General features: G+C 44.2%; 2 protein-coding genes across 51 annotated transcripts in view; both read left to right on the top strand.

Moving 5' to 3' along the window:
- The window catches only part of LOC126999334 (uncharacterized), an 11,327-nt gene extending 3,687 nt beyond the window's left edge, over positions 1 to 7,640 (top strand). The window contains exons 4-10 of one of the 50 annotated variants that reach the window (XM_050861825.1): positions 915 to 1,064; positions 3,704 to 3,907; positions 4,626 to 5,680; positions 5,729 to 5,968; positions 6,185 to 6,232; positions 6,473 to 6,640; positions 6,689 to 7,640. In XM_050861825.1, the coding sequence (XP_050717782.1) occupies positions 915 to 1,064; positions 3,704 to 3,907; positions 4,626 to 5,141 (870 nt within the window). In that variant the 3' untranslated portion in view covers positions 5,142 to 5,680; positions 5,729 to 5,968; positions 6,185 to 6,232; positions 6,473 to 6,640; positions 6,689 to 7,640. Of the gene's footprint in view, positions 1 to 914; positions 1,065 to 3,703; positions 3,908 to 4,625; positions 5,705 to 5,728; positions 6,137 to 6,160; positions 6,233 to 6,472 lie in introns of all 50 variants that reach the window. The other 49 variants (XM_050861821.1, XM_050861812.1, XM_050861817.1 and 46 more) reach the window with 49 other exon arrangements.
- The window catches only part of LOC126999161 (DNA topoisomerase 1-like), a 4,606-nt gene continuing 344 nt past the window's right edge, over positions 5,739 to 10,000 (top strand). The window contains exons 1-2 of the mRNA XM_050861490.1: positions 5,739 to 5,760; positions 5,985 to 7,052. Coding sequence (XP_050717447.1) covers positions 5,739 to 5,760; positions 5,985 to 7,052 — 1,090 coding nt within the window. The remainder of the gene's footprint in view (positions 5,761 to 5,984; positions 7,053 to 10,000) is intronic.

Here is a 10,000-nt window from a genome sequence, read left to right on the forward strand (position 1 = left end):
CACCTTCCTCCTCCTCCTCCTCCTCCTCCTCCTCCTCCTCCTTCTTCTCCTCCTCCTCCTCCTCCTCCGACGCCTTCTGTTTATCCTCTCAATCATCATCTCCCTACATCACGTTCTCTTCTGTAGCGCCGCCGTTTACTCCTCCTCCTCCTCCTCCTCCTCCTCCTCCTCCTCCTCCTCCTCCTCCTCCTCCTCCTCCTCCTCCTCCTCCTCCCTTCTTTGCCGTTGCTTGCTGTATTACAAATCTCTTCTTTTCAACCTCTACTTAATCTTCCTCCTCCTCCTCCTCCTCCTTCTTCTCCATTGCAAATAGTACTACCAACCAACCCTCCTCCTCCTCCTCCTCCTCCTCCTCCTCCTCCAGTACCACCCACACTCCTCATCCTTCTCTTGGTTGCTTGTAATACCGCCCACTCCTCTCCTCCCCCTCCTCCTCCTCCTCTTCCTCCTATATCAGCTTCTTTATGAGACTTAACCAAACTTGGGCCCAAAGCACATGGCGAAGGCACACACACACACACACACACACACACACACACACACACACACACCCTCCCTCCCACACACATCCTCCTCCCCATTCTTTTCTTTTTTTCCTCTCCCCATACATATACACCCCCCTCACACCCCCTTCCCCTATCCCCCTTCCCCCCCAACATCCTTCCTCCCCCGCCCTCCCCTCCCACACATACTCCCTTTTCCACTTTCTCCCCTGCACAAACCCCCCCTTCTCCCCAATACATACATTCCTCCTCCTTCCCCACTTCCCCCTCCCCCTTCACACACTTCCCCCGTCCCCCCCTACCGAAAGTCCGATCCCCCCTTCCCTCTCCCCCCACACGTCCAACACCTATTCTTACATCAGCTCAGGTAAGAAGGTAATCAACACACCTTTACCTTTGCCTTAATTGCAGGTGCGGAAGGTGAGCGGCCGGGCCCTTGAGGAGGCGAAGAAGGGCGAGGAGCCAGGCACCCCCCCACCCGAACAGCGGCCCCCCCCTGAAGCCCCCAGCACCCCCCTCACCATCATGGAGAAGGTGACCCTCATCGCCCCCGTGCTGACAGTGAGTGAAAATGAGTGAAAATGAGTGATAGTGAGCAGGAAAAATAATGATAATGAAAGCAAGGATTTTTTTTCTTGTACAATATCAATCTGTCACACGCTTCATGCTCACCGTTCCTTATTAGCTTAAGCGAATATGAGTGAAAATGACTAAAAATAATAATGATGAGATCGTTCAGATAATTGCCTAAAAATAATAACAGTAATTAACATCTTTTCTAGTATGATAAAAAAGTATCTCCCGTGAAAAATATGTAAAAATAACACTAATTACCATATTTTTCTTGTATGACAAATAATCTAGTGAAAATGAATGATAGTGACTAATAAATGATAATGAGAGTAATGTTTTTTTCTAGTATAATATAAATCTCTCGTGAAAATGACTAATAATGACCAAGATTAATAACTTATCCACTAAACCACAGCCTTTTCATATTCTAACTTATCATTTAACTCTCACTAATCTTTTCTTTCACGCTAAACCACAACTTTTTCATATTCTAACTTATTACTTAACTTTCACTAATCTTTTTTTTCAACGCTAAACCACAACTTCATATTAACTCAACATATCATCTGACTTCTACCAACACAATCTTCTCACTAAACCATTCCACACCCTGCCGTCCTCACTTCAATAAACACAAACAGCAAGAGGCAGGAGAAGGCCCGTCATTTCACCTATACGAGACAGCTTCAGAGAAATTAGTCACCCTCCTTCTGCCTCCCCCGCCCATAAATCCATCAGGGCTTCAAATGGAGGTCAGCTAGGTGTATGGAGGAGGAGGGATGGTGAAGGATGGTTATGATTATTATACTAAATTAACTGAAGAAAGATTGTTATTACTATTATTAGGGTTGTGTGGAGGTGTTATGTGTAGAAAGATAGAACAACTTGCTTCCTGTGGTATCTTTGTGTATGTGTTTGTGTGTGTTTGTGTGTGTTTGGGTATTATGTATGTTTCTGTATGTGTTTTTTTCTTTTACATCAAAGGATACGGCTCAAGGGCAACAAAAAGAGTACAGAAAGTAAAAAGTAAAGAATAGCCAAAAGAGATGTGTGTGTATGTTTGTGTGTCTCTGTTATTTGTGTATCTTTTCAGTTCATCTTTCTCCACAATATCAAACTAAAATGGCTAAAAAAAACAAAAAACTAAAGAGAAAAGGAGAGAAAAAAAGAAAGAGAAGAAAATTAATAGCGGTCACGTTCTACATATTTTCTTCTTCATATCAACTCTCTCTCTCTTTCTCTATCTCTCTCGTTATCTAGATGGACACATGCATATTCCTTCTCCTTATCTCTCTGCGAAATTAAGATAAAACACAAGATTAAGATACCACAAAGTAAAGAGAGGAAATATAAGAGAAAGAGAAGGAGAAAAAAAGAGAAAGCAGAACAGTCCTTGCAAAGTCACGGCGTCTGTATCACTCTCTCTCTCTCTCCTTTCTTTACCTGTCCCGTCCCACGAAATCTCAGCCTCATTAGCACACCTTGTCTATGCATCTCTCTCTCTCTCTCTCTCTCTCTCTCTCATTCACTTTACATGTACTTTTCTCTCCATTTTTTTCCCTCCCTTCCTTATCTCTCCCTTCCTCCCTTTCTCGAGTCTTTCATGCATATAATTCTCCTTTCTCCTCCTCCTCCTCCTCCTCCTGATCCTCCTCCTCACCTTTCCTTAATGACTATACCTGTGATGACGTTCTTCCCTCCGACAGTCACCGGTTAATGAGTTTTCACCTGTGTAAACACCTGCATTCTCTCACTCTCTCTCTCTCTTATGCTCCTTTAATCCTCGTTTTTTATCTTTTCCTTCCTTTATTCTCCTTTATTCACCCTCTTATTCCCCTTTTTTCTCTCCTTATTTCCTTCCCCTTGTTTGCTTCTCTTTTGTGACGCTTTTTTTTTCTTTTTTCTCTCTCTCTCTCTCTCTTCTATATTAACTTCTCTTCAGTTCTTTATTCTCTTTCCTTTTGACTTCTTTTACCTCCTCCTCCTCCTCCTCCTCCTCCTCCTCCTCCTGCTCCTCACGTCTATATAATGTATGTTTGCCCGTTTCTCTTTGTACTTGTCTGTCTTTTTGTCTGTCTTTTTTGTATTAAGGTTTGCGTCAATATGCTTGCTCGTTCCCCTGTCTGTCTGTCTGTCTGTCTGCCTGTCTGTCTGTAAGCCTGTTTGTTCGTCGATTAATTAGTCTGTCTGTCTGTCTTTCTGTCCGTCTGTTTGTCTGTTCATCCGTTTATTTGTTTATCTTTCTGTCTATATCTTCTTCTGTCTGTCTGTCTGTCTTCCTGTCCGTTTGTCTATCTGTTTCTCTGTCTATTCGTTTGTGTGTCTGTCTATCCCTCTTTTTCTTCGTCCACTTCTCAGTCTGTCTTTCTGTCTATTAATTCGTTTGTCTCTTCGTCAGTTTCATAAGTCTGTTTTTCTGTCCATCTATCTGTCCGTTTTAGCTACCGTCCGTTGTTCGTCCGTCTGTCTATTTTCCGTCCGTATATGTCCGTCTATCTGTCCTGTCTGCTTCTCTTCCTGTCTATCTACCCATTCATTTCTTAGTCTGTTTTTCTGTCTACCCATCCGTCCGCTTGTCCGTCCGTCTCCCCGTCCGCCCGTCTGTCCGTGGGTCGTCTCTCTGGCAGGTGGAGGCACTGCGGCGCTTGGGAGATCCCGTCAGGAGTCTGCTGGAGGAGGGGCGAGTCTCGGCCGTCCAGCAGGAGGGGAGGGACGGGGGACCACCACACAGCTCGCGGCTCGCCAGACTCTCCCTCCTCGGCGGCCAAGTCCACCTCCACGCCCTCGAAGATCAGACAGAATTTACGCCCGCGCCTACACACTCGATTCCGGTGAGTGAGTGAGTGAGTGAGTGAGTAAGGGCGTGAAAGAATAAAGGTGTGTTGGTGAATGAAGAAATGAATGAGAAAATGAAAGACTGTATGTGAGTGAGTGAGTGAGTGAATGAGTGAGAGTGAACATGTATGACCCTATCTACCTGTCATTTACCTGTCAATTTCCCTTTCTTCTAGTCTACTTTTCTCACTACTTCCCTATCTTCTTTTCTATCTCTCCTCTACTTCCCTTTCATTCTCTTACTCTATCTGTCTACACCCATCTCTACCTGTCAGTCTCCCTTTCTTCTAATCTACTTCTCTCTCTACTTTCCTACCTTCCTTTCTATCTCTCTTCTACTTCCATTTCACTCTCTTTCTCTACCTATCTACAGCCATCTTTACCTGTCAATCTCCCTTTCTCTTAGTCTACCTCCTTCTGTCTATCTTCTACATCCCTATCTATCTCCCCATTTATCTATCTACCTTCCCTATCTAACTTGTACTTCCCTCTCATCCTCTATCTCCATATCTACCTCCATCTTTACCTGTCTATAACTCTCTTCTAGTCTACCTTCCAATCTATCTTCCTTTTTCCTCTCAACTTTGTCTTATCTCCCTGCTTTCCTGTTTATCTCCCTCTTCTCTTCTGCTTCCCTCTCATCCGTTATCTCCCTGCCTTCCTCCATCTTTACCCGTATCACCTATTAACCACCCTCTCTTTCCCTCCCACCAGCACGAGGCTTTGGTACAACTACTGGACTACACTTCTAGCCTCGTATTCCTGCAACTGGCCTGGGCGGGGAGCGAGGGCGGGATGGTCTACATACGCCTCAGCCCGGACACCGAACTCTCCAGGCAATTCCTTCTCCTGTGCAGCGGCGAAAAAGGTCCCTCCTACCGGCGCTCCTGTCTCTTGGGGGTATGGAACAAGGGGACGGAGTTTGAGATGGTCGGTGGGGGGGACTATGAGAGAAATGACGGCCATGGAGGTGCCCCTATACTCGAGGACATGAGACCACGAAGAGAGTATCAAAGGCCGGCGCTAGCGGGGACCCTGAGAGCTATGCATGGTCCCGTGAGTAGCAAGAGTGCCCAGTTCTCCATCAGTACCCAGGATTGCGCGAGCCGGGAGTGGCACTGGGCGTTCGGGCGTGTGGAGAAAGGTTTGGAGGTGGTGCGAGCAGCGGCCGGGTACAAGAACGTGAAGGAGGTGATGGTGGTGGATTGTGGTGTTGTGCTGCCGTGGTGATGCGTGGTGTGGTGTGTGTGGTGAGGTGTGGGGATGTGGGTATAGGTGTGGAGTGTGTATTTATGCGTGTGGTGATAGATTTTAAGGTGTGACAAATTAGTGGTGAGTGAAAAACTGAGATGAATTTGTGGGGATGTGGGTAAAGGTATGGACTGTGTTTTTATGCTTGTGGTGATGAATTTTAAGGTGTGACAAATTAGTGGTGAGTGAAAAACTGAGATGATTTTGTGGTGATGTGTCGTGTGGAAGAGTGTGATGTACTGTTAACTTATCTAGAGAGATGTGGAATGTGTGATGAGTGTGAAAACGATATGATGACAATAATGTGATGATATGCTATGTGTGATGACCATGGTGATGTGAAGGTCTATAGATAGAACCGTTGTGATATGTAATGTGATGTGTGGTGACGTGTGATGTGCCGTGATTTAGTAGATAGCTATTGTTAAACTTCACGTGGAGAGGAGTGAAGAGGCGAGACATGGGGTGCAAGATTCCAGCGCAAAGACAAGGAAGTTTACAAGCATGAAGACAAGGAAGTTTACAAGCATGAAGACAAGGAAGTTTACAAGCATGAAGACAAGGAGGTTTAAAAGCATGAAGACAAGGAAGTTTACAAGTATGAAGACAAGGAAGTTTACAAGCATGAAGACAAGGAAGTTTACAAGCATGAAGACAAGGAAGTTTACAAGCATGAAGACAAGGAAGTTTACCAGCATGAAGACAAGGAAGTTTACAAGCATGAAGACAAGGAAGTTTACAAGCATGAAGACAAGGAAGTTTACAAGCATGAAGACAAGGAAGTTTACCAGCATGAAGACAAGGAGGTTTAAAAGCATGAAGACAAGGAAGTTTACAAGTATGAAGACAAGGAAGTTTACAAGCATGAAGACAAGGAAGTTTACAAGCATGAAGACAAGGAAGTTTACAAGCATGAGGACAAGGAAGTTTACAAGCATGAAGACAAGGAAGTTTACAAGCATGAAGACAAGGAAGTTTACAAGCATGAAGACAAGGAGGTTTACAAGCATGAAGACAAGGAGGTTTACAAGCATGAAGACAAGGAAGTTTACAAGCATGAAGACAAGGAGGTTTACAAGCATGAAGACAAGGAGGTTTACAAGCATGAAGACAAGGAGGTTTACAAGCATGAAGACAAGGAGGTTTACAAGCATGAAGACAAGGAAGCTTACAAGTATGAAGACAAGGAAGTTTACAAGCATGAAGACAAGGAGGTTTACAAGCATGAAGGCAAGGAGGTTTACGAGCATGAAGACAAGGAAGTTTACAAGCATGAGGACAAGGAAGTTTACAAGCATGAAGACAAGGAGGTTTACAAGCATGAAGACAAGGAAGTTTACAAGCATGAAGACAAGGAAGTTTACAAGCATGAAGACAAGGAAGTTTACAAGCATGAAGACAAGGAGGTTTACAAGCATGAAGACAAGGAAGTTTACAAGCATGAAGACAAGGGAGTTTACAAGCATGAAGACAAGGAAGTTTACAAGCATGAAGACAAGGGAGTTTACAAGCATGAAGACAAGGAGGTTTACAAGCATGAAGGCAAGGAAGTTTACAAGCATGAAGGCAAGGAAGTTTACAAGCATGAAGACAAGGAAATTTACAAGCATGAAGGCAAGGAAGTTTACAAGCATGAAGGCAAGGAAGTTTACAAGCATGAAGACAAGGAAGTTTACAAGCATGAAGGCAAGGAAGTTTACAAGCATGAAGACAAGGAAGTTTACAAGCATGAAGGCAAGGAAGTTTACAGGCATGAAGACAAGGAAGTTTACAGGCATGAAGACAAGGAAGTTTACAAGCATGAAGACAAGGAAGTTTACAAGCATGAAGACAAGGAAGTTTACAAGCATGAAGACAAGGAAGTTTACAAGCATGAAGACGCAGGAAGTTGTAAGTATAAACAAGATTACAAGCTCAGGAAAGTAAAAATGAGAGAAAACAAGTAAATTTACGAGCATGATGACAGAATAAAGTGTAAATACAAGGAAAGGGCAAAAGAAGAGAAAACAAGAAGTAAAAACAAAACAAATGCAAACAAAGAGAAAGACTAAAGAAAAAGAGGGAAAGACAAAGAAATAAAACACAAAAAATAAAACGTAAGTAATGAAATAAAACACATAAGACACGAAGAAAACAAAAGAAGCATAAAGGAGGAGAAAGAAATAGAAAAAAAGAGGATGAGAAGAAGAAAAAAACCCTGCAAAAGGAAAACAATGATAATGTAAAAAAAAAAAAGCAGGAGAAAGTGAAAGGCAAAGAAATGAAGAACAAATAAAAAAACAAACAAAAGAAAACAAATCAAAACATAAAACACAAATAAAAAGTAAAACAAACCAAAAACATCAAAGAAAAACAAAACAAAAAACAACCCACGAAACTAACCCCAACAAACCCTCAAAGAAAGCCCAAACAAGCGCGCCTCCCCAAAAAACAAACAAACCTTTAATAAACGATAAGAATAAAAAACAAACAAACACACGCACGCGGCCTCTAATTTATCCCTCTTATCACCACAATCACTGAATAGGAGGAGGAGGGAAGGTCGGGAGGAGAGAGGGAATGGGAGGGAGGGAGGAGGTGGGAGAAAGGGAGGAACAGAAGAGGAGAGGAGGAGGAAAAGGAGGAGGAGGAGGAGAAGCCCTATCACCAGCCTCATCAAATATGGCCCAAAAGAAGGAGGAGGAGGAGGAGGAGGAGGAGGAGGAGGTAGTAGTAGTAGTAGTAGTAGTAGTAGTAGTAGCCAGTCTGCATTGCCTATGGGTTAAGTCCTCTCTCTCTCCCTTTCATCTCAACCTTTTTTTCCCTCCTATTCTCTTCTCTACCCTTTCTCTCCCTCCCTTTCTTTTCTCCCTCTCTCTTACCAATTTCATCCCATATTTTTACCTTCTCCATTCTCTTCCTTTTTCTCCCCCTTTCTCTCTCCCTCTTTTCTCTCACCAAAATCTCTACCTCCCTTTCTCTCCCATTTTTCTCTCCCTCCCTTTCTTTCACTCTTTTCTCTCCTTCCCTTTCCATCCACTTTTCTCATCCCTTCCCCCTCTCTCTTATACCCCCTCCTTCTTACACTTTTCCTTTCTTTCTTCTCTTTTCTCTCCCTCCCTCTCTCTCCCCCTTTCCCTCCCCTTTTCTCCTCCCCCTTAGGTCCAGCGGAGACGTAATTAAAGCGGTCTGCTCCCCCCCTTGTTAGCAGACGACCACTCAGCAGGCGACTCTTGATATTAACTTAACATGCTCAAGAAAAATGTTTGTGGGGGAGACGAGGAGGAGGAAGAGGAGGAGGAAGAGGAGGAAGAGGAGGAGGAGGAGGAGGAGGAGGAGGAGGAGGACGAAGATGTTGATGATTAGTAAGAGAATGAGGGGATGAAAGGGTAGGAAGAGGAAGAAGATGAGGAGGAGAAGGAGGAGGAGGAGGAGGAGGAGGAGGAGGAAGAGCAGGAGGAGGAGGAGGGCAAAGTGACTAGGGGATGAAGGACATATGAAGAAGAAAAAAACATCATGAGAGGGAGAGGAAATACCAGGAAGAAGAAGGAGGAGGAGGAGGAGGAGGAGGAGGAGGAGGAGGAGGAGGAGGATCATAAAAAGAGACATAAAGCGAAAGCATAAAGAAAAAAAGAGAAAGAGAAAGAAAATGACAACAACAACGAAAGAAGAATAAGAAAGAAAGAAAGAACGAAGGAGAAACAAAAGAAAGAGAAAGAGAAAGAGAAAAGCCTGAAAAAAAATCCCCATTAACCCCGATACACACACACACACACACACACACACACACACACACACACACACACACACACACACACTGAAGGCTCCTCTACCTTCCTTTTAGGCCCTCCAACACAAGCCTCTCACCAGATGGCCTGAGGGCGCGGCGCCTTTGATGAGAGAGAGAGAGAGAGAGAGAGAGAGAGAGAGAGAGAGAGAGAGAGAGAGAGAGAGAGAGAGAGAGAGAGAGAGAGAGAGAGAGAGAGAGAGAGAGAGAGAGAGAGAGAGAGAGAGAGAGAGAGAGAGAGAAAGGGGGGAGGGCTGATAGATACTGGAAAGAGATTGTGTGTGTGTGTGTGTGTGTGTGTGTGTGTGTGTGTGTGTGTGTGTGTGTGTGTGTGTGTGTGTGTGTGTGTGTGTCCGTCAAATACAACACGTACACACACATACATAAACGTACACAGAAGGAACAAAGATTTCACTAAGTACAGTAAAAAAAAAAAAAGGAGGAGGAGGAGAAGGAGTTTAAGGAGGAGGAGGAGGAGGAGTTTAAGGAGGGGAAAGAGCGCTACTAAGAAGAAGAAAAAGAAAAGTAGAGGAGGAGGGGTAGGAAGAGGAAGAGGAAGAGGAGGAGGAGGAGGAGGAGGAGGAGGAGATGTAAAAGGACATGAAAACAAGGAGGGGGAGGAGGAGGAGGAGGAGGAGGATAAGGAGGAGGGGAAGGGCTGGAAGAAAAAAAATAAGCGGAAGAGGAGGGAGGAGGAGGAGGAGGAGGAGGAGAGGAAGATAAAGAGGAAGAGGAACAACAGGAGAAGGAGAGGTATATATTAGCTGCCAAAGAGGAGGAACAAAGGAGTGGAGAGGAGGAGGAGGAGGAGGAGGAGGAGGAGGAGGAGGAGAAGGAGGAGGCAGAAGTATACCAAGAAGAGAGAGAAGAGAACCGCGGAAAACAAAAGTAGAGAAGAAGAAAATGAAGAAGAAAAAGAGAAGGAAGGAAGAATTAAGTAGAACAGAAAGAAAGGAGAAAGAGGAAACGGAGGAGAGAAGAAGAGAATGAGAATAAAGAGAAGGAAGAAACGGAGAATAAAACAAGAATAATGAAGAGGAGAAAGAATGAGAAGAGAACCGGAACAACCAAA

The sequence above is a fragment of the Eriocheir sinensis genome, chromosome 16 (genome assembly GCF_024679095.1).
Source record: "Eriocheir sinensis breed Jianghai 21 chromosome 16, ASM2467909v1, whole genome shotgun sequence".
Lineage (NCBI taxonomy): Eukaryota > Metazoa > Arthropoda > Malacostraca > Decapoda > Varunidae > Eriocheir > Eriocheir sinensis.